The sequence below is a fragment of the Simochromis diagramma genome, unplaced genomic scaffold (genome assembly GCF_900408965.1).
Source record: "Simochromis diagramma unplaced genomic scaffold, fSimDia1.1 OVJJ01000463.1, whole genome shotgun sequence".
Classification (NCBI taxonomy): domain Eukaryota; kingdom Metazoa; phylum Chordata; class Actinopteri; order Cichliformes; family Cichlidae; genus Simochromis; species Simochromis diagramma.
The window spans coordinates 1,971,618-1,994,379 of NW_024386941.1; the positions used below are offsets into that span (position 1 = coordinate 1,971,618).

The window sequence follows — 22,762 nt, forward strand, 5'->3', positions numbered from 1 at the left end:
ATATTAACAAAACAAGGTTGAGGCCTACCTCCTTTCACCCAAGTTGCGCGGGCAAGTCGTGTTAGAAGACTGAAAGAGTTGCTACCGCCCCCTGGCGCCACAAAGTGGCCAAAACTCAGAACCGGAAGTTAACCAGAGCCGCTTAGTTGAATTTATTATTCTACTGCAAATGTAAAACACTGGGGTGCACTTCTTTGAGCTACCAAATAGCGCGAGTTTACCATTAACTAATTTGTACCATATAATCTTAGATGAAAAAAAAACAAAGTTCTGTATGATACGCGTTAAGCACTTGGAGCGTTCCAAAGCAGGAAGTGTTTAAGTTGACGTCATCTTGGGTACTGTAGTTTAGTAATGTGAAGACACGCGGGACATTATCCACTCTGGAGGTGCTTTCAGTTTTGTTCTCTTGTTTCGTATTAAACATGACAAAAACGCCATCAACAGCCAACATATCATTTTATTTCAAATTTTTTTCCAATTGTCACCATATATCCAATTAAAAACCAGCAATTACAACATGGAATTTTATGGACAGTACAGGGGCAGATTCTCTCAAAAACTATCCAGTGATATGAGCTGGTTCTGTTTTTTGTTTTTTTTAAATATTTTTTTCCATTAATAGTAACTCATAATTAGTATTAAAAAAAAAATCATATAATTCAGTATTTCCAAAGTGATTAAGGTCTACGAGGATCACTGAATTACAAAGAAAGGAATATGCTGAAGCTGTTAAAAATATATATGTATATATCAACTTTAAGGTCACCACTTTATTGTACTGTACGTTTTTATATACACTCAGGCAACTTTACAATGAACATACAAGGTCAGCCAGTGAAATTCACTATGAATATCATAGCAATTCCTTTTTTTACAACTAGTTGCTCAGAACACGAGCAAACAATAACACCCAAATCCGCATTGCAGTGATATACTTATATCAACCTCTTCCACCCAGCTCAAAGCTATGAGGCTGTACATGTACACCTGCACTCACTCCTTCATCCCACAACCCGACATTGTGCCTTGCTGTATAGCAAACAACTAAATTTGTTACTTTTTGGTGGGAACAGGAAATGACAGCATTTGCCTGTTGACCTCTCTCAGCTGCGCACTTAGAGTCTCTGTCGTTAGGGATAATTCTGCTAGTTGCGTCTGTAGGCTTATGAGGGTCTCGTTCAGCTCTTCCTCTTTACGGCGAGAGTTAGCCGCCTGCCTGCTGTACTCTAACACCATGCATCCACCACCAATGAGGAAGATGATTGACTCCCCCAGTAACTCGGCGCCCAGCTCTGCTGCCGCTTCCTCGTTTAGCGGCTTAATGGTGGCTCCCCTGAAGCCCATGATCCGCATCTTTGTTCTCATCTCAATCCAGTGATAAACTGTTGGAACAAGGAGCATACAGTATATAAGGAAAGAGCTGTTAGACTTTGAATATGTTTGGGTCCTGTTCAATTTTTCATCAAAAGGATCAGCTAATCTGGTCAAAGGTTGCGAATACAGGAGAAACTGCATTTATAGTTAAAGATGCATGTCATCACTGCACTATCATTTATTATAATCTTCTACCCAGCTGAGAAAGTAGCCTTAATACCATACTGAAATTGGGTTGAAATTGTTTCGTTTTTTTAGAATAAAACATGAAAACAGGACAACACTGCCCAAAACCACAGAATCAGTGGTGCTCTTGGTACATTACACAGAAATTAGGCAACCAGGTTCATTAAAACTGAAACATTCTTCCGTATATCTGTGGTCACCACATGACTTAGGATCCACATTTACTAGTTAATAATTCAAGAGACTCTCCAAGATTCAGCAGTCCATCAAGGAGAAAAATTATCTTGATGTCAGTTATAAGTGGGAAAAGAATAAAGCCCCCTGCAAAGTGAGAAGTCTCTTAAACAGAATGCAAGAAGGCTGCCACGTAAAGATGAATCCCTTCACAGTCACTGGTGTCCTGTATAGCAACTGAGAAGCCAAATCCCTCAGAGCCTTAGCTTACATAATATTTCTTGTCCATAACAAAGTTTGTGTGTTGTCATTTTGCCCCTGCTCAGACTCCTCAAAAGCTGGTGTGTCTTCCATTTATACTTTCACCTTCTTGCTTCTGGCCCTCCTCCACCCCTTGACAGCTCTAAGTATGACTACACCTTCATAGATCGGAGTAAAATCCTTTCTGCTTCACTCAGCCATCATATATGAAGATAAGACTACCTTTAAATAGTAATCAAACTTTAATTGCATTTTATCTACTCAGTCAACAAATAATACCGTGCCCTTTTTTCTGCAGCGCCTTTTCATAAAAGCGCGATTTGATGCATTAATTTACTTAAATTTGCTATCTTTAAAGAAAAACTGTGACTTCTTTTTAATTTGCACACAGTAACAAACACAACATGATATACACAGTAATCTTTACTTGGGAAGTATTTTGAATGACTAAACAATAGAGCTAAGTGTCCACTTAGCATATTTTTGTCTAATTAAAGCCAGTGTCACATTCTGAATAGGGCGTTAGGACAACAGTTGTCCTGCCGTGCCCGCATAGCAAAGGCTAATACAATCTGTTTCAATGACAGACAAGACCCGCCCTTTACACCTTGCCTGGCTGCTATTGGTCGAAGAAATATATCTTGAAAGATAGTTGGATAACAGTCATTTCAGGTTCATTATCATTGGTTGTTGCGCCTCCCCATGCTTATCAACCGTCAGAGGTGACTGGACTGAACTCTAAGCCTTTAGCAGCCGTTAGCTCAAATTACTCACTCTGTGCCGGCGGCAGGCAAATGTAAGTTTTAAAGAACTCGCTCCTCCGGGCTCCAGCTTTTATCCGGTTAGCCACAGGCTTGCTCAACTGCCTCACTCCGAGGTAGAGGAGCTTGGCGATAGGGAAGGCACCAACAACCATCTTGGCGGAAACGCTTCTCAATGGGGCGGAGTGCGTAGAGGTTACGTGATGACGTTAATGATTGACAAGCCCAGTCACAAATCCGACCACGTGTCCAAGTCTCGTGAACTGAAACGCCCTGATTTCCTTACTTATTTGGTCCCATCTTTCCCAATTTAAATAACATTATTGATGTTTGACATTAATTTTCTCTTTAAAAATGAACTGAATATGTAATTAATTAAGTTCATAAAATGAAAAACAATTTTTTTGCGTGGCATCATATTGCATTGGTGCATGTTAGATTATTTCAATGCACAAGCATTATAAAGTATAAACAAAAGTAAGGTACTATTTTATGGTTTTATTTTTTCTTAAAATGAGAGAGACTTGTGTATCGGAAGTATATGTTGGGCCTATAGGCCCAACAAATTAATACAGTTATATGTTTTTACAAATACATAATTGTGTAAAACAATAGTCTATTATTATGCATGTAACACAGTTCATAAACTAAAAAAAAATCTATTCAAAAGTGAGGGTGTGAATAAAAAAAAAAATCGACAATTACCTGTCCGCAATTTACTAAATAATACGCAACTCTTCCCTCACGGATTATATACTTCACCTGGAACAGCTGTGGCAGGAACACCTGGCTCGGGTTACAGCAGTGAAGAAAGCCGAGGGGCTGGACTATCAGCCAAAATAACGCAACTCGGTACGCAGCTATGACTAAATGTCTGGAGCCGCCGCCACAAGAGAGCGACTCAGGCTGATCCCAACTTCAGGAAGACAAGAAGGTTTGGACACAACGCATTCTCTTCTCTTCAGTTTAGGACAAAAGGACAGGCTCTGATTTTTTGAGGTATGAACTTTTAATTTGTTCCGTAATGCAAGTTTGCCCGTCTTCATGGTCGAAAACTTTAAGTTGCGGTTTAAGATGGTGCCTGCATTACGGATTTGTGCAACGTCGGATTAGTTGTCTGTTCGCAGCTCAACTGAAGTTGTGAAAACTCTTTTTCACAGCGTATCTCCTTTCATTTCTAGTTGATTGTGAGGTTTCTTCTATTTGAGGAAGAGCGTGTACTGTAATGAAAATCAGATGTTACCAACCGTGCCTGGCATTCCACTCTGTCCAAAACCACAAAGAAAAGCCGAAGTGCAAAAGCGAGCTGCTGGCTGGACATTGATGTGCAACCAGTAAAATAATCGTTTATTTACAGTTATGTATATATATGGTCTAATACAGCTATGTAGAAACACAATATCCAGGGTGTCTTTTCTATCAGTTTTGTGCTTTTATTCTTTTTATTTTTTTGATGTGCATTATTATTGGATTGTTACTACACTGGGTCCTGGATGAAATGTATTAATTGTTGTTTTTAGTGTTAGGATAAGCAAGAAATTCATTCATAACATTTGGTGTTAGTATAACCACTGTTCCAGTCAATTTTACATCACAAATTCAAATGTGCCAATTTTTTGCTTAATTGAACTGCATGTTGGATCTATACACAACTCTAATTTACAAGCAAAGCAAACCTTCCTGTTGGAACAGGGATGAAATGGCATTTATCCAGCATGTGTGCTTTACATGGTTTCTCTATCAAAACAAGTTTGGCTGCATTTGTTGTACTTGCTGCAACCTGTTGCAAAAAATTGTTAAAACCAAGCAGAATTCAGCAATTTAAAAAAAGAAAATTGTGGTCGAATTCATGTACATACGCATATACCAGCTGATATTTACTTCTTGGTAGTGGCCCTGCTTTGCACCACAGCTTGAGAATGTTACAAAGCAGGCATTGGATGAATGGATCTGGCATGTAACTTCCCAGAAATGTCATATAGCACTGAGAGATTCCTGTGTCATATGCTGTGGAGAACAGTATTATGCTAGAAGTGAAATGAATTACCACCACAGAGACACGAGGCTATGCTAAAAAACAGTTGTCCACATTATGGGACAAAAGGAAGGAAAGTTATACTCTTGTTCTGGATTAGTAATCATCACCTCAGCATGTCTCTGGTCTATCCATAGTTTATGTGCTCTTGTGTCTGCAGTGACTGGCTTTTATCCCAAGCTTGAGAAGTATAATAGTCATGTATTGTGTAAAGTCTTTGGAAGTGACAGTTGCTATCGTGAATAGAGCGTATTAGTGTGAACTCTTGTTTGTGTAATTATGTAGGTTTGGCTTTCAGTGACTAACTAAGTCTGCTGTGCAGGTGAAAGCACTGTAGAAAAAACAAAACAGAGTTCTTTGGGTGGGGTTTTTCCAACTCGTTATCTCACTGTTATCCAAGTACATGCCATGTTTTAATCAGTGAGCCCTTTATGATTAGTCTAATGTCAGCATGGGGTCATAGTCAAATTTAACTAAACTTCTCATGTAACTAGGTCAGCACAAAGTCATAGCGGTTTTTGAAATTAGTTTTACAAGCCTTGACATGACCTTTCACATAAACAGCTCAAGTGTTGCCGGTATCTGTTGATGCAAGAATGCTGATACTAATGATAAAGCCTATCAGTGCATGAAGATCTCAGAATTCTGCAACACAGATTCCTGGTCATTCTCACAGTAATTACACAGCACCTCCCACATGTATCTGCATAATTATCCTTGGGTTTATTCTCCTTTCTCGCCATGTTTTCAAACATTCTTACTACATGAAACAGTGATGAGCCAGTGTAAACATTATGCTGGATGTTGGACTTTGGACTCTTGGTATTTAAAATCTTACTATGCAGGTAATGTTTGCTTTAGGACTTTATGATAAACAAAAATGAAAAGCAGGCCACAAAGGGAAGTTGTATAAAGGGAATGCTTTATCATGCTGTTGCAAGTTTTCTGCCAGCACAAAGCCAAAGTTCTGGAGGAAGGATATGAAGGAGGGACCGACAATTGTGAAAGAGAACAGGCAGGAAATTAGTACCTAGATAGAAATATGTAGTTAGGATAAAACTAGAGAATTGGATGTGTAATCATGAACTTCTAGCGAAAGACTTAAAAGGAGTGGGAAAGGGAGAGACTGCTTGTAGTCTTGGTTAGACACACCCTAGCATTTTGCAAAGCTAATGATTATTGTCTTTAATCTCTAAATTTCCATTGTGCTTCCCACAGTTTCTCTCTGTTTTTCAGGGTGTCCTAACAGAATTTTAACATTTTGCACTGCCAGTAGTTTTGGGGACAGTAGTTTTGTCAAGTGCCATTTTATATTTTATTCCTGTGGCTTTTATGTTGGCTTCACCACTTGAAAGAGCTAATTGTTGCTGTATTGTACTACATTCTAGTCTAAGCACTGGCAAGAAAATCAAAATGTGGTTTTCCAAGAAACTAACCATGACACAAAACCAGAAATAGATGACAGAACAGCTGCAGTAGCCACAAGCTGTCAGTTCACTTTAAACGTCTAGATGATTGATGTTTTTTCGCTTCTATATTTGCATATGCTTCTATCTTTATTTACTGTAGCACGTCTACTAAAATGTGGAACAATTGCCTCAAGAGATACTATATGTGATAACTGAAAGGATATTGGCTGTTCCAACAAACAAAGTTATTGACTATATATCTCTGTCTTCACTTCTAAAAACATTTTTTTCTTTACACAGAGTTGTCTAGATTTTTTATTATTTTTTTTAGATTCATACACTTGCATAAGATAAAAGTGTTAAGTAAACAAAGGAAACCTATTGTGATTAAAAAGAAACAAACAAGGAGAAATAAATGAAAGAGATTATCTCAAAACAAACACTAAAATAGCACAAAAACAAAGGCAAATCCAGAATCTAAATGTTATTATGATAGGTATGTCATGGAAGATGATAGAACACAAAATAAAAGTAAAGTGAAAGGAGAGAAATAATTCAATATTGTCATTATATTAACTGCAGTAATGTGCTTTATTAGTTTGCAATAAACTAAGTTATAAGAAAAGTTAACGTCGTAAACACACCCAAAAGAGTAATTTAAATCAGCGGTCTCCAACCTTTTTTGCGCCACGGACCGGTTTATGCCCGACAATATTTTCACGGACCGGCCTTTAAGGTGTCGCGGATCAATACAACAAAATAAAACTAGTACCGGTACTGAAAAAAAGAAGATTTATTCATAACACACGTGAAAAGACCCAGGAAAACCGAGTTAACGATAAAAACGATAACAAAATAACGCTGAAAACCGATAAAAACCCTGAAAACCATATTTTTCACACCTGAGCCTCAACTCTCGCGGCCCGGTACCAAACGACTCACGGACCGATACCGGTCCGAGGGCCGGGGGTTGGGGACCGCTGATTTAAATCATTTTAAAACACTGTTTAAAAAAACTGCTTATCTTTGCTTGTTTTCACTTCTAGTTGAGCAGCGTAGCCTGGCTTTTCTATGCAAATACAGTCTTGTTTGCTTTGTCTTACTTGATCATTTTCAGTGTATATTTGTTGTTGATTTAGTGATGGATTTGTCCAGTGTATATTTTCTGTAACCTTGTACAGCACTTAGGTCAGCAAAGGTTGTTCTATGTGGGCTAGAAAAATAAACTTTAACTTGACTTGACTTCTTACATGCATCTAAAAAGAAATTACGTAACATCTAATTTTGATTCCGTTCTAGTTTTGGTGAAGTTAAAGTGTTCCGGCAACACAAAGCCAAAATTGTCGGAATCAAGAGAAAATAGCAAAGGTGCCAAACGGCATGCAGAGTTTCACAGGAAGAAAAAGGGTGGGGTGAATAAAATCCTGGGCAGTAAAGAGAGAGTTCAGTGAATGAGTGATCAGCCTGACCTTTGTGAGTCACTGAGAGTACAATCTCTTTTTGTGTGAGCTGCTGTTGACAGTGGTAAGCGTTCAAGTGTGCTAATGTGTGAGAATGTCTCACTGGGAGGAGTAAGGAATGTGAGCCTGCACCCAGGCCTGACTGAGATGTGACAAGTTCTTGCTACAAAGCATGACAAATAGTATGAATAACACTTATCTGATTCTGCTGTAAATTTAGTATTGGTTACTTCATGTAACCCTTGTTTGCTCTGGCCAGGGCTAATTTTTAGTTGGTATTCTAATTAATCAGAATTATGTAGAGCAGGGTGTGCATAACCAATGCTGGTTGAGATTGGTCCAGACAAGGTTTCTTTATGTATAAACACAACAATATTAAACAACCGGGGGCTACGAAGCCCAATCTCACATCTCTCTTCATGACTAGTTGAAGTGGCTTGACTCCTTTAAACCACTAAAAGTGAATCAAGGAACATTTCCAAAAATGTTTTATATTTTTTCCTAGACATTATGCGTATTAAATTCATTTTCATCGTCATGTACATGTGTAATCTGTGTCTAGTCTAACACAATAAAAATCAAAGTATCAGGAAACAGCATCTGAGTGAAAGTGAGGAGGTTCAATAAATCTGTCCTCTGTCACAACCTTTTCCCCCCATTATGCCTAAACTAGGGATGTCGCAATAAACTGAATATAGGACGGTAAGGACAGGTAAAACTGGGTGGTTTGCAGTATAGTGTTACAGTCTACAGTACTGTTGCACTGCCTGCAGGGCAAACTGGGTTCCATGGTCATAACTCTTGTAGGTCCTGGATAGCAGGAGAGACTTTTGCAACAGCAAAGATGACATTGAAATAAAAGCTGATTTTTATAATACTTCAAAATAAATGTCCAAACAAGTGCCCAGATGTTCTTTGGTAGGCTGCTGACTGACAGGACTTGCTTCTTGAAGGTGTCACTAATTTGGCACCTTACTACTGTAAACTAGTTTGAACAATGTTCTTTAGTAACATCAAATTTCACCGTCATTCTAGCTTTATACTAGCTATGGATTGGAAAGCAGCCATTGCGGCTCATGTAACATCTACTTGCCTACTGCAGAATGTAGTTGGCTAACTATACAAAGAACCGTAAACCACAAAGGAAATCTGCTGGAACTCACAATAGAAATTATTAGATAAGGGTGATAAGTTAAGCTTTCAACATGACAGAGTTACTTTTAGAAATGTCATGAACTAAAGGGTCTTCATAAGATTTCTACTGCATGAACAATATTTACTGGACCTAAAGGCTGAAGATGCACTATAAATGTATGTTTTAAGTTTACTGAGAAACATGCAGTGGTGACTCTCAGCTTTTTGTAGTGCATCCAAATGTATACACAAAAAAGCCTTTGCAAAGGCTTCTATGCAAAGTGGTTATTACTGCGCAGCTCATTGTTCGTATTTTTTTATTGGCTTAAACTCATTAACAGAATAGCCCAGCTTGCATCGGCGTCTCTCTGGTTGTTAGTATTACCGGTACTATAATTTGTCACACACTTGAAGCTGTGCTGCACCTGTCTGTCTGGCCTGTCTGTCTGAAACTGACTCTCCAACATAAGTCATAAGTGATGTTAAGCTTGAGCACCTGGTATCTCAGATAACTTGGTTGAGTCAGTAGGTATGATGAACACCTGCAACCAGCACTTAAAAGGGCGCTCAAATGTCTATAACGTCATTATAAATGTTTGCAATTGTGCACTATGTCATATTTCTGTTTTTGAACTTTCAGTAATCAGGAAATTGTGGCTTGTTTAGACATGACAGGCATTCGGCTTATGCAATTTCAGCTTGGAGCTGAAAGGGAAGAGATAAGCAAAGTAAATCTTGCATGAAACCTAACTTTCAAGGTTGATTTAAAGTGAATTAGGAAGGGTTCGAGGAAGTCTGTGTGTAGTTCAGTATTAGGAGAAACATTTCCTGTAAAATGTTAATTCTTCTAAAAAGATGATAAAAAGCTTGTGAGCTGATGGAAGTGTTTTGTTTTTTGGATTTTTTTTTCTGTCCTAACAGGTGGCGTTTGTTTTCAGGAGCAAGTTATTGCTAACTGATGAGTCATGAGTTCTCAAACAAGCTTTGGGAGCAGCATGCTGTGTGAGTTTCCACTAATGTTTAACTTTTCCACTTGGCTCTGTGTATATTTGTACATGTGGGAATAATATCCTCTGCTAATTGAGTTTTGTACATTTGCGGTTTATATTCAGTCCAGACCATGAATGATGATCTGAGCGCATCACTCGCTACAGCAGACGAGTTATCCAAAGAGTTTAACTCCTTGCTGCAGGAGGCCTCCACCAGCAATAACAACACAGAGTCTAAGTCACAGGTACTCACTCATACACACACATGTAGTACTAGTTTCCCTCTTTTAGCTGTTAATTTGCACTAGTTTATAATAGTTACATTTTGTAGTCCTTCAAAGTGTGCAACATGGGTGGAAATATCAAGGCAGTGGTTGATTTATTTGTTTTTTCCTTTCCTCTGTTTCTAAATTAAATTTGCCAGCGAGGGGGTTTCCTTGTCCTGATTTTTTGTAAATGTGTGAACACAGACCAAAATAAAAACTTTCATTCAAATTCACTTGCACTCTTTCAAACACACCCTTGTACAGATGTAGTTGAATGCCAACAAAAACATGTTGACGTGTTTGTGTTTAAAACAAAACAAAACGCAGTGATATCCATATCTCTTTTTTCTGTAGGCCACCTCCAGTATCTCCAGAGAGCAGCCTCAGTCCAGTTGGTCTTCCAGCACTTCCACTACTAAACAGGCATCCGGTGGCAGCAGTAATGGATCCCCCAGCTCTTCAGCTTACTCCACAAGCTCAGCATCCTTCCATCCCATTGACTCTGTCAGTTCTAACAATAATAATACTAGATCCTCCCCTGTATTCCCACCAAGCCCACTACCATCCCCAAAGCTCCAAAGAAGTGCACATGCTCCAGTCCGAGCTGGATCTGACATCGTCCACCATAGTTACAGCCATTCAGCTCAAAACATGAAGTATAATTCTTTGCCTCATTATGACAAGAGCCCACGAAGCTCAGTTAGCTCCACTGATAGAAGCCCTGCTCCAAACTCAAAGGCTGTTACTTTGGAACCATCAGCTTCAGCCCATTCCAATTTGCTCAGACCTTATGACAGCAGCCAGATGCGTCCAAGGTCGCCTCGATTCGACAGAAGCCCTTCTCCATTGTCTGTCAATTATCCAATGTCCAGCACGCTTCCCAGAAATTTTAGCAGTTCCAGGCAACAAGGTAAAGTTTTCATTTTCAGGACATTTAAACTTAATTATCATGAAATTCATTTTACTTTATTACCTTTGTAATAATTTTAATACATTTTATTAAGAAACTAGGTGAGCAACTACCCAACAAGTCAAATTAAATTACCTCAACATATCTGGATATAAGTCAGGATTTGAGATGTAACAATTCAAATATTGTCTGATTAAATAAAGGGGTGTGTTGGGTAGAGATGTCATTAAAGTGTGGCTGAAAAAGTGCTTCTTAGTCAACAAGATAAAAAAAAATAGATAGATAAAAAACAGACTCACTTTCTGAACATGAAAGCAAATCTAAAAGTAGACGTGTCACAGTGTTCTTTCAGTTATAAAAAACAAACGCATGAAAATGTTATAAAAAATAATACTGGTCCGTAAGCTTATTAACTTTCTAGCACACTTGCTCTATTTTTGTTTTTCCTTTGCTCATATTTTTGTTGCTTTGTCTCCCACAATATCAGACGAGGCTGTGCAATGGCAGAAGAGTCCTGGCAAGTGGAATGAGACAGATCTGGACATGTCTTATGAAAGGAAGCCTCATCACACTTATGACAGTTAGTGATTTTATGACCATTTAGAGTGAATTTCTGGAATGAGTCTCTGCAAGTAATCTAAGCAAGTTTTTTTGTTGTTGTTGTTCTTTTTGTTTTTTAACCTTGCTGTTGCAGAGACAGAGTGGCTGCGATCAACTATGCCAAATCCAAATTGGAAAGAATCCAACCTCGATGGCCCTTCTCCAGCTCCAAGCCCCATAAAAGTAAATAGTAATACCTAGATGAAACTTGTTTGTACGGCTTTTGTGTATCTCGACGCTTTAATTCCAATGAATCTGCTTCCAGACTCCCTGCAGTTCATGAGAAACTTCAGATATGCAAATTACTCTATTTCCTTGTTTTTTCATAGATAAGAAAAAGTTGATCCCAACATTAGTGAACAGGATGCACCTTTCCTAAAAATCTTGATCTCAATTCAGAGCATGTTTTTTGTAATACTGCATTTTTTTGTCTTCTGTGGGACAGAAAAATGTCCAGTTTAATGAAAAAGAACACGAAAACCCCCCAAATTACTTCCTCCATTGAAATAAAAGGAAAAAAAGTGTCCCTTTTTTGTTTCTTCTGTTACAGGATCGTCTCTCTAATACTCTTCAGTTTTCCAGTGGATCCCTCCCCCGTAATGCACGTATTGCAGTACCACCATCTCAGTCTCACTCCCCTTACCAGTCTCAGCCCATCTCCCGTATTTCTATTCCTCCCAATTCAACTCAGTCCCGCCAGCATAAACCCATTCCTCTTTCTGTCATCATGCGCCTTCAAAATCCTTATTGGGGAGCAATGATAGCCCCCCAACCCAGAGTGGTTGGAGGACAAAGTGACAAGTCACCTTACCAATCTGCTGTACCCGTCCTAAAGGAATTCTTCCAGCCTCCTGCAGTTCAGCCACAACTGAAGCCACCTGAGCTGTGGCAGCCAGCTCTATACAGTGACGGTAAAACACATTTTACATTAGCAAACACTTCCTCACTATGGTTTATGAAACTCTGTCTTATAAATGGTGGTTTTTATCCATGATTGTAGTGCTGAACCCAGCGGATATAGATGCAGAGTTAGAGCGGTTGGTATCTGCTCAGCAGAACCCTGTAAATTTGGAAAATCCTGCCATATCAGAGGGTAGTGTGGAGACCGAGGGCACCAATCAGCAACCTCCTCGGCCCCTAAGCCCCACCACGCTGCAACCAGTGGTGGCGCCTGATGCCCAGAGCCATGTGACCCCTGTCATCGAGGAGGTCCTGCGCATCAGGGCAGAAATTCCCAGAGCCCTGAAGAGGAGGGGCTCTGTGAACCTTTCAAAGCCCCTGAAGAAGCCCTCGCATTACCAACCAAACCAGTACAAACATCTTATCAACAAGCTCTTTCGCAAGGAATACCATAACAAGGCGGACAAAGGTAGTGAGAGTAGCAGCTCATCAGATGGGGAGGACAGTGCTTTACCCCCTCCCCCTCCACCTAAGACACCCACTCTCATTAAAAATGACAAAGTAAGTATTTAACAACAATAACAATTATAACAATAGCATCTAATGTTTTAAAAGGTGGAATGCAATCTTCTGCAGCCAAGTGTTTGGCTTTATACAAACTGATATTCTGTTTTTTGTGCAGAATTACCGTTCAATTTTGCGCCTGCCTAATCAAAAGCGCAAAAGTTCCAGCAGGCGGGCTCGGCTTAGCCCGCTGGTGCTTGTACTTGATGGAGCTTTAGCTGGAGACCTGGACACAGTGCAGAAAGCTGTCCAGGAGGTATGTATACTAGCTCTATCTCTCTATCTCTATCGCTAGCTTAATTATGTTAAGAATTTAAAGAGAACTTCACTTAGCAAAGTCCAGACATAAACTGTGCAGGCAGCAAGGTTTGGATGTATTTCAAGAAAATAGCATGATCTCCGAGGGCTGCCCATAATAGTTATATTATTTTTTTCCCACTTCTTTAGCTTACATCAGCAGCCTAAATACAGTTTATTGGACTGCAACAGTGAAGTGACAGACTTCCTGCTCCAGTGCCGTATTTAGACATTAAGAAGTACTGAAAATTGTGAAAAAATGTTTTATGTTTAACTTTAGTTTTCTGAAGGAACACATGCTGAGTATGCGTTCTGTTTTTCAGCTCATCTCTGAGTCTTCCAGTCAGCACAATAGCTTCAAGTCCTATTTTAGAAAGAAATGCTGACAGTCATGCTAAACGAATGTCAGAGTGGATAAACTAGTTACAACAAATGCAAATCTTATTTGTTTTATGTCTGCAATTTGTTTAATTGGTGGGTGGAAATGAATCACATTTAATCTGACAAATCTACTGTGTGTAAAATGCTTTTCCAAGATGAGTGATCCCAGCCAACCAAATGAAGAAGGCATCAGTGCCCTTCATAATGCCGTCTGCTTTAGGCATCACGATATCGTGGACTTCCTGGTTCGGATTGGAGTTAATGTCAGTGCACCTGACAGCCATGGCTGGTAAATATTTGTTTACTGTTGTATACATCCTCTTTCTCTTATTTCCTCTTATGTTTGCCTCCTGTAAAAGCCTTTGTGTAACTAGTTCATATAACTTATTTCAGAACACAACATTACTCCTTGTTTGCACAGCCATGTGGACAAAAGGTACAGCCTATTTCAGTTCAAAAGATTTACACAAAATTGGTCTTACATTTGGATAGATGAACATTACATGGCATAGTGTTATTATTTTTTTTAACCAAAACTCAACCAAAATGCAGAAGGAAAAATTAAATACAGCCTTAATATTTCCATAGGGCTTAAGAGGGTAAGTAGCACACAGGAGCTGCTGATCAAATACACTTGATTAACTGATCATCAATAAGTGTGACCACCTCTATAAAAGCAGAGGTTTTGGCAGTTTGCAGGTCTGGTGCATTCAGGTGCGTGCAAGCCCACTCCCCTTACCAGAGTGTGCACCAATGATCTCAGAGAAGCGATTATTGTTTCCTACTGTTCTGGAAAGGGTTATGAAGCTATTTCCAAACAAGATGAAATCCATCATTCTACTAGGAGAAAGATTATTCGCAAAAGGAAAACATTGAAGACAGCTGCCAGTAAATGTCCCAGTACATTCACCCCAACGTCAACGTTAAGACAAATTAAAATTGAGATATAAAAAAAGCACCATTCAAAATACACCAGTCCTCAGCCTGTTAAATGTTACATTTCATTCCTCAGCATGTTAAATGTTACAGTTCATGGCAGTACAATTGGACAAAGACTGAACAAGTATGATTGTTTTGAAGGGTTGCCAGGAGAAAGCCTGTTCTCTCTAAAAATAACATGGCAGCATGGCTTAGGTTTGAAAACCTGCATCTGAACAAATCACAAGGCCTCTGGAACAAAGGTTCTCATTTAGTAAGAATGCCTGCGCACAAATTCATTCAAACATATCATGCCAAATCAGTCTTTTATACCAAATTGGTTCATAATTTATGAACACAGTTAGAACAAAGTGATGAAGGCCTAACTTTGGAAAGCTTTTTCAACTTTTCTGGCTTTCTCTTTGGGTGCAATTGTTTCCATTTTCAGTTGGCCCTGCTTTCTTGCCATAGATGCGTAGACTTTTGTCTTACAACATCGACCACTTTTCTCATGTTTAATAAATTCCATATTAATTTTGTGTATACACATAACTTTTGCACAAAAGAAATGTATACTTGAACATTTCCATGCACATATTAGTAAACAGCTCTCTAAAGAATATCTTTAATATCTAAAGAATGTCTTTTTGGGCAGACATGCCCGAAGTGGAGATGCACTACCTCACATTTGGTGAAAACCAAACACAAACACCTCATACCAACTGTCAAACACAGTGATGGAGGGGTAATGTCTGGACTGATTTTGCAGCTACAGGACCAGGGCAACATGTAGTTTTTGAGTATACTGTAAACTTCCTTATATACAAAAGTATTCTAGAATCAGATGTGAAGTCTTTTTGACTAAACTTGGTCATCCGTCCTACAGGGCAAAGATTCTAAGCATACTGGTAAATCGACAACAGACTGGTTGAAAAAGAAAAGAATTAGCCTCACTGAAATGCTGTGGTGGAACCGTAAGTGAACTGTGCATAAATGAATGCCTGCAAAGCTCAATGAACTCAAGCAACGTTGCTAAAAAAAAAAGTGGGCCATAGTTCGACCATAATGACATGAGAGTCTGATAAAGTCATACAGAAAACGTTAACATGTAGTGTGCTTAACTTTTCTTTTTTTGCATTTTGGTTTTGTAAATATTTCCCTTTGGCTGTGCTGACAAGGATAAAGGTTTTTCAGTCTAAGTTATCATTTGATGAAGTTGATCTGAAGGAGTTGCAAAGGAATAGATGTTTTATTTTTTAATATAATGTTATATCCTGGTATCCAAAGCCCTGGAACTGGAAGACGGTGTACGGATATATCTATATCTATAAATACAACATAATTAAAGCTCTTTATGTGGCCCTACAGGACTCCTCTTCATTGTGCAGCCTCTTGTAATGACCGTCCTCTTTGTGAGTTTTTGGTGAGGAGTGGGGCTGCCGTCATGGCCGTTACAGAAAGAGACAGAGCTACTGCCTCCCAGAAGTGTGACCCTTATGCTCCTGGATATGAGGAGTGTGAAACCTTCCTGAGGGGTGAGACAACAACTCCCACACGTAAACTGTACTATGAACTGTTTAATTAGTCAAATAGTACTTATAACGTATCATATGATATTTTCTACTGATGTAATCTGCTCCATGTTTAACCTCAGTGTCAATTGTTTTGTTAAATAGCATTCAGCCATTCACAGACATGTACAGAATATGTATATATATTGTATGTTGTAATATAAATAATAGTAAGAAAAATAATAATCATAATTAAATAGTTTTGTTCAAAATCTACTCCCAAAGAAATGTTAGGAGGATTACAAGTTTTCTTTCTTTCTTTCTTTTTTAAAAAAATATTTTAAGAATACAGCGTAGGAACACTTTAAGGTGGCGTTTTAAAATAAAGCTATAGTGAACTATAATTTATGAAATTATGAAATCAAAAGCAAATATAGTGACCTCTAGCCTCTCAATGAACACTATTCCAAACTACTGCTTTCTGGTACAGCAGTCTTTATATTTATATGTATCCTGTTTTCTTTCTTCAGCTGCGGAGGAGGCCATGGGGGTGGACAACAGCGGAGTGCTTTATGCTCTGTGGAGCTACCCAGCTCAGGCAGCAGATGAACTGAGCTTTAAAGACGGAGACATGGTCACCATCCTCCAGAAACCTGAGGGGTCAGACTGGTGGTGGGCCTCACTGTGTGGCAGGGAAGGCTTTGTTCCAAACAACTACTTTGGGGTAAGACACCACTTTCTAAATAAAGAAAACATCAATTCAGTCCTTTTCTCCTGATTTCATGATTTTCATTTTGCAACAAAACATGATTTTTAATTGTTTTCATGTTTGTTTTTTTCTTTTTCTAGCTTTTCCCGAAGGTTCGGCCGAAATCTCTGTGTTAAGTGGCATCCTGATTATCAGGTCTGGTCAAACTGATGCAGGGAATATTCTCAGATGCTTTATAGCTTCAGACTTTTAGTTGAACATACTGTGTCTGTACGGCCATAAAAAGACTGCAGACCTAAAAGATTTTTTGTGATCTGTCAGGGAAGGAGAGGCAAAGGTGAAGTCTCTATACTCCTTTTGGCTGTACTGACAAGGATTAATCTTTTTATGTTTGTACCGGCTTGGCTGTAGAATAATTATCTATGTTACAACTCTATAACAGATAGTCAAGTTTTGTTGTCTATCCAAATGTTACAAAGGGGTGAAGGTCCATGTTGTTCGGATTACTTAGGCTTCAGTCAAGGGTTCACCATACAATGAGTAAAAAGTTGGTAAGGTTACTAATCAGAATGCAAACACTGGCTTTTGATGTTCAGTCAACTCATCAGCAAAGTCATGGCAGGTGTGTGAAATCTTGTGACTGCTCAGTTTAGAAATGCTTTGCTTCAATCAAAGTAAAATCCAAGTTTCCATTCCTGGAAAAGTTTGCAGAAAGGAAGCACCACAGTAAAAGAGAGCAGTTAGCAGGGAATGTTTTACTTTACATAATATTTCAGAAATGTACTCAGATATCACAGCCTTTGCAAATAGTTTCTCAGATATTAGTACTAGTATTTAACTGTAACTTTTTCTGGCTACAGTGGCTGTTAAATCCTAATAACAACAATATTCTTGAAATATGTGTGATTTTTTTGAATGTCAGGAGTTGTGTTCTCCTATCAGTACGGCGGTAGTAGGTTTACCATAGTATTTTCAACCTCAGTATTTTCTTTTTGCCTTCAGGTTTGTGTTGTATGTTTATGCTCACTAAATAAGTGTGTCTTCTTTGAAAGTGTTTTCTGGGTGGATGTGTTTGTGTGTGTACTCACAGTGGTGTAGTGCATGTGGTGACAAAAACTGGTTTTATTATATTTTTTTTTGTTTCCACACAAGTTTCACTTGTTACTAGGGCCCTCTGTGCATCTAACCTTTAGGCTTCTACGGAGCATATAGTGATCAAATTTTTGAATACTGAATAAAAAGATGAAAATCGTGTTTTTGTTTTTGCCTTTTCTTTAAAATGTGCTGTATTTGGAGTTTTGTTACTTGAAAATACCATTTTGAAATGTCCCTTACTGACCAACAGATGGCATTGTATTATTAAGTATTTCAACAGCTGCATGTTTTGCAAGCAAAAACTGTATATAGTAATATATGACAAAGCACCATTCAAGGCTGGTCTGCAGCATTATCCCACACTGTACATTATACATGGAAAAACATCTGCTAATTTCTTTTATTTCTTCTTATTTGAAGTTCATTCATTTCCCTGATCTTTTTCAGTCTTTTTGCTTTTACACCACAGAGCACCCACAGGACTGCTGTGATATTTAATGAATCAGTTAACTGTATTCTGATGAATAAGTGTAATTACCGAAAAAGCTACACGCATGATGAACAGGGGTTTTTTTTTTAATTAACTCTGATTTGCATCTTTTGATCTACAGACTATCTGCACTGATATTAACACCAACGCTTGTATTCTTCAACACAATCCCTGAGGACAATTACTGCCAACACTGATTGAAGCTGACTGCTGTTTTCTTTAAATGTTTCATGTTATGCAGATTATACAAACATGATAATAATGACATACAGTTAGTGGATATACAGCATCACTGTTAACTCTCTCACACACACACAGCTGTGATGAACTAATGCTGTGTGTCTGGTGAATAATTCAGGTGATTTAAGTGAACTGAAATGTCCAGTGGCCTGTGGCAGAATACATAATGTTTCACTGAAATAGATCTTCAACTCAGCTAGAAGGCCATGGTATAGAGCAGGAACACATGATGCAGTGAAAAATCATTTCGTCTTAAATTAAAAAAACAAGAAGCTGTTTAAGTCAGCAACTCAATGAGGTAAGATGTCGTTGTAAGCTGTTTCACTCTTTTGGTTTCTAGAAAGATAAAATTGCAGCAAGCTGATGAGCAAGGTGAGCCATTTCATCAGTTTTCATAATCGCGGTTTTGTTTTGTTCTTTACATTTAAAATTGATACTGCTATTTTATAAATAATGAGTTCTTGTCACATAAACTAATAGTCCCCATCATTGTTAAACCCAGCTCAGTTCAGTGTAGTAATTATAATCTGAAAGTTTGAACCTAATGGTTAAAAACTGCCTTCCTCTGCAGCCAATTCTTTGGTTTACAAAGCACAACATTTTCTGCAGTAATTTCTGTTTCTGAAAAGTCTAAAACCCCCCTCTTTTTTTTTTTTTTTGCATATAATCACAAGTCTTCGGTCAAACCCATATCTCTTTGCAAGACCTGCACTGGTAAAAGAACTGCATCTGACGTTGTGAAGACTTCTTTGCAGAACAGTAATTCTCTTCAAGCAGAACTCATTTGCTGCCTCATTTAAACCCCATTATAACCGCGATGGACCAAAATGAACTGTTAGTGCCGTGGCCTGCTGTCGGAGGAGTGTGGCACACCTGCACACACACATATAATGGTTTCAGACAAGCTGGCTTTCTCAGAGAGCATATTTCCCAATCGGTGTCTGGCAACACTACTTGACACAGCAGGCTGGCCCTTTACTGCTGCAGACATATAAGAATGTAATCACACAGAGAGAAAGTGAGCTTTACTGTCACAAAGTGAAGTAGAAAGCTGAAGGAAATCTACTAAAAATAGGGACAATAAATGTTAGAACTGGATGAAAAAATTAAATGAAGAGACATAAAACGTGTAAAACGACACAGCAGGCAGTTTTCTGTTTGCGGAGAAATGTAGCGATTATCTATAAACCAACTAGCCATGAAAAATGTGATTCATACCCTGAGTGATTGAGAGTATGTTGAATCAACAGATATAATCTAAAATCTGTTCTGATAATGTCCAAAAGAGAAAAAATATATAGAATAAATTACTTTTACTTGTGAAACAAGTATAAAATCATTTAGAAGAACACACATACCCACAAACACAGTTTTCAACCAGAGCAACCAGTTGACCCAAAGGGCATCAATATTATATGTTTTTACCTTTTAGGTATTAATCAGATGCCCTTCTTTGTTAGTCTTTTGGGTGACTTAGGGCAGGAAAGCATCTTCAGCGTGAACTTGGGGAACGTTTTGCTTCATTATTTAAGAACAACAAACGAGTATACATTTGCTTTTCTAGCACTACAGTGCAGCAACAAATATGCATATCTGTTTTTCAGCTATCAGAACTGTACTGATGTCTTCTCGTATTCTGTGAATATTATGTGTGACAGCCAGCAAACTGCCTTCAAGGGACATCATGTTAGTGTCTGTTGGCATGTGGACTTGTTTGCATGCATGCACGCACATGTGCCTGTATTTCTGCATTCTTTCTCAATCAGACACTGAGGTGAGCAGACAGATCCATGCAAATATGTCCACTCCGCCTTTTTCTTTCATTCTTTCCCTACCACATCCATACTTCCTGTGTTCCCACTCTGTGCTCCTGTGGAGTAATGAATAATAGAGGAGTGCTTGTCCTCCCTTGCTCCCCTAGTTAATCAGAGCTCGCCTGGCTGCCCTCTTCTCTGCCACTCCTCACTTTAATAAATCATTCAGGCCTTCAGGACGACAAGTACGTCAGAGGAGGCTATAAGCAAGGGTTGCAGTGGTAAAAACCCTCTCTTACAACAACCTATATCTCCTTTGCTCCAAACCAGGAACAGCCCTCTCTCACTATCGTCTCTCTTACCTATGTGTGTCCTTTATTTTTTCAGTCACCCCATCTCTTCTTTCACATTTTTTTTTAATTTTTTATTTACAAGACAAGCAAGTCCTCTTTTCACTTTCTCTCTCCCACGGGGAAGCATTTCACTTCAGCTCTCACTCCAGCGAGGTCCAACCTAACACATATTGTTCTCATTCCTCATCTCTTTCCTCCCCCCTTCTTCCTCCGTTCCCTTTGTCTGCCCTCACTGCCTGAGCAGAAATTCCCTACTGGCATGACGTCACATAAATATGAAGTGGTAATGCTGCATAAAGGGTCATAAATGGAATGGATAAAAAACATCAATAAACAACAAGACAATCATGAATTGCAGGATGTGCAGTGAAAGTGTAATATCCCTTTTCATATATGATGCAGTTGAGAAAACCTGATTTGGGAAGGTGCCTGTTGAACTCCATTATAGGAAGAAGTTGAGTTAGTGAATATTTTCAGCCGCATTAGATCCTCAGATGTATTTTGATAAAAGAGTTGTTGGGACCCTTTATCAAAAAGATGGAAGGAAGGTGATGATCAGCTAGCAGAAGTGTGACTTAATGCTGAGAAAGAGCATTACAGATCTGATGTCTGCTTTGAGAGTGTTGATGGAGAAGTATAGAGAAGGTCACAGTTGCACTGTGTCTTTATGGATCTAGAGAAAACATATAATAGGGTGCCAAGAGAGGAACCGTGGTTCTGTATGAGGGAGTGAGGAGTGGCAGAGAAGTAACTGAGGGTGATACAGAACATGTATGAGGGCAGCAAGACAGTGGTGGGGTGTGTACAAGTAACATATGGGGAGTGGAAAAGTGGGAGTGGAATTACATCAGGGATCAGCTCTGAGACCCTTGCTGGCTGCAGTGGTGATGAGCAGACTGACAGGTGAGGTCAGTCAGAGAGGTAAGGCTGTGAGCGTTTGGACATGTGTAGAGGAGGGATAGTAGATTAACTGGATAGAGGGTGTTGAAGATGGAGCTGCTAGGGAATAGAAAAAAAAGACAGAATGCAGAGAAAATTCATGGATGTAATGAAAGAAGACATGCAGAAGGTAGATGTGACAGAGGAGAATGCTGGGGATAGGATGAGATGGAGGCAGATGATTTTCTGTGGCCTCCCTAAGGAGACAAGCAAGAAGAAGAGGAGTCAGGATAACATCACCAACTAGCCCGGAGCACACTCAGATTACATCCATTAATCCACTGGGATTGATTCTGCTATGAATACAACAAATAAAACTAAGATGCTGCGTCAGTCAAACCTTAAGGCCTCTCCACTGCTTACCACCTTTCTGCAATGTATAGATGGAAATATATTAAAAACAAAACTGGAAAAGAAGTGGAGAGGTTGAATGTTATCGCTGTAAATAACACTACTGATGAGTGTATTTTGTTAGCCTGATGCTTTGACAAGAAGGTGCACTCAGGTGTTGGATCTGGTGCTCATTAAGGGGCATCAAGAACAAATGCCAGAATGGATTGGTGAGGGGAAAGACATAAAATTCCACAAAAGCTTCTGTTTGCCCCTTATATTTATCATTGTTCTGTCATTTTATATTTCTCAATTTTCCTCTTCCATCAGGATACACACAGAGCTTCTAGGTATCATGACTTTATGTGAACAATCTTTGCTTCTAACCCTGTCTCTTCTGTGTGTTCTCAGCCTCTTTTAGTCCTTTACAGACAGACTGTCTGAGCAACAATTATTCTTAATCTGACTCCATTAACCAAACACCCCCCATTCCCATCACTTCCTCGGCAGGAGGATATTAATCACTTTAATTGCCAGAAGACCTCAGACCTGAGGCTCCTGTCCAATCCCCCATCTTTCATCTTGTCTATTTGGATGTTTCTGTCTTTGTCTGCTTTTATCTTTATTTGCTCTTCCTCTGTATTAACCCCACACCCACCACAACACACACACACACGCACACACACACACACCTCCCCCTTTCCCATCATGATGTCACG

The 22,762-nt window shown here is 39.0% G+C and overlaps 3 protein-coding genes across 6 annotated transcripts in view; 1 reads left to right on the forward strand and 2 right to left on the reverse strand.

Annotated features, from left to right (window-relative positions):
- hnrnpul1 (heterogeneous nuclear ribonucleoprotein U-like 1) overlaps positions 1–10,738 on the reverse strand; it is a 19,909-nt gene extending 9,171 nt beyond the window's left edge. The window contains exon 1 of one of the 2 annotated variants that reach the window (XM_040037684.1): positions 10,734–10,738. The gene's annotated coding sequence lies outside the window, so the exon portion shown is untranslated. Of the gene's footprint in view, positions 1–28; positions 142–10,733 lie in introns of those variants that run through there. The other variant, XM_040037682.1, reaches the window with a different exon arrangement.
- opa3 (outer mitochondrial membrane lipid metabolism regulator OPA3) lies at positions 366–2,969 on the reverse strand. Its single transcript, XM_040037694.1, has 2 exons — positions 2,773–2,969; positions 366–1,385 (listed from the first exon to the last, which is right to left on the reverse strand). Exons 1-2 carry the CDS (start codon positions 2,912–2,914, stop codon positions 1,057–1,059), a joined length of 471 nt encoding a protein of 156 aa, XP_039893628.1. The 5' UTR covers positions 2,915–2,969; the 3' UTR covers positions 366–1,056.
- Positions 3,565–18,096, forward strand: ppp1r13l (protein phosphatase 1, regulatory subunit 13 like). 3 transcript variants are annotated; one of them, XM_040037688.1, is made up of 13 exons: positions 3,565–3,758; positions 9,736–9,799; positions 9,910–10,031; positions 10,407–10,962; positions 11,450–11,542; positions 11,657–11,745; positions 12,113–12,473; positions 12,563–13,023; positions 13,145–13,282; positions 13,860–13,993; positions 15,991–16,157; positions 16,664–16,857; positions 16,983–18,096. In XM_040037688.1, the coding sequence occupies exons 2-13, from the start codon at positions 9,763–9,765 to the stop codon at positions 17,016–17,018; spliced, it is 2,388 nt and encodes a 795-aa protein (XP_039893622.1). In that variant the 5' UTR covers positions 3,565–3,758; positions 9,736–9,762; the 3' UTR covers positions 17,019–18,096. The 3 variants fall into 3 exon arrangements, with proteins under 3 accessions (XP_039893622.1, XP_039893619.1, XP_039893620.1); XM_040037685.1 differs by having other exon boundaries at positions 3,566–3,758; positions 9,719–9,799; XM_040037686.1 differs by having other exon boundaries at positions 3,568–3,693; positions 9,719–9,799.
- Positions 18,097–22,762: the final 4,666 nt, after the last annotated feature.

Coding starts and splice junctions, on each gene's coding strand:
- opa3 (XM_040037694.1), bottom strand. CDS start 2,914: ATGGTTGTTGGTGCCTTCCCTATCGCCAAGCTCCTCTACCTCGGAGTG. Junction 1,386..2,772: donor TTGCCTGCCGCCGGCACAGA/GTGAGTAATTTG, acceptor TTGTTCCAACAG/TTTATCACTGGATTGAGATG.
- ppp1r13l (XM_040037688.1), top strand. CDS start 9,763: ATGAGTTCTCAAACAAGCTTTGGGAGCAGCATGCTGT. Junction 10,032..10,406: donor ACACAGAGTCTAAGTCACAG/GTACTCACTCAT, acceptor TTTTTTCTGTAG/GCCACCTCCAGTATCTCCAG. Junction 12,474..12,562: donor GCCAGCTCTATACAGTGACG/GTAAAACACATT, acceptor CCATGATTGTAG/TGCTGAACCCAGCGGATATA.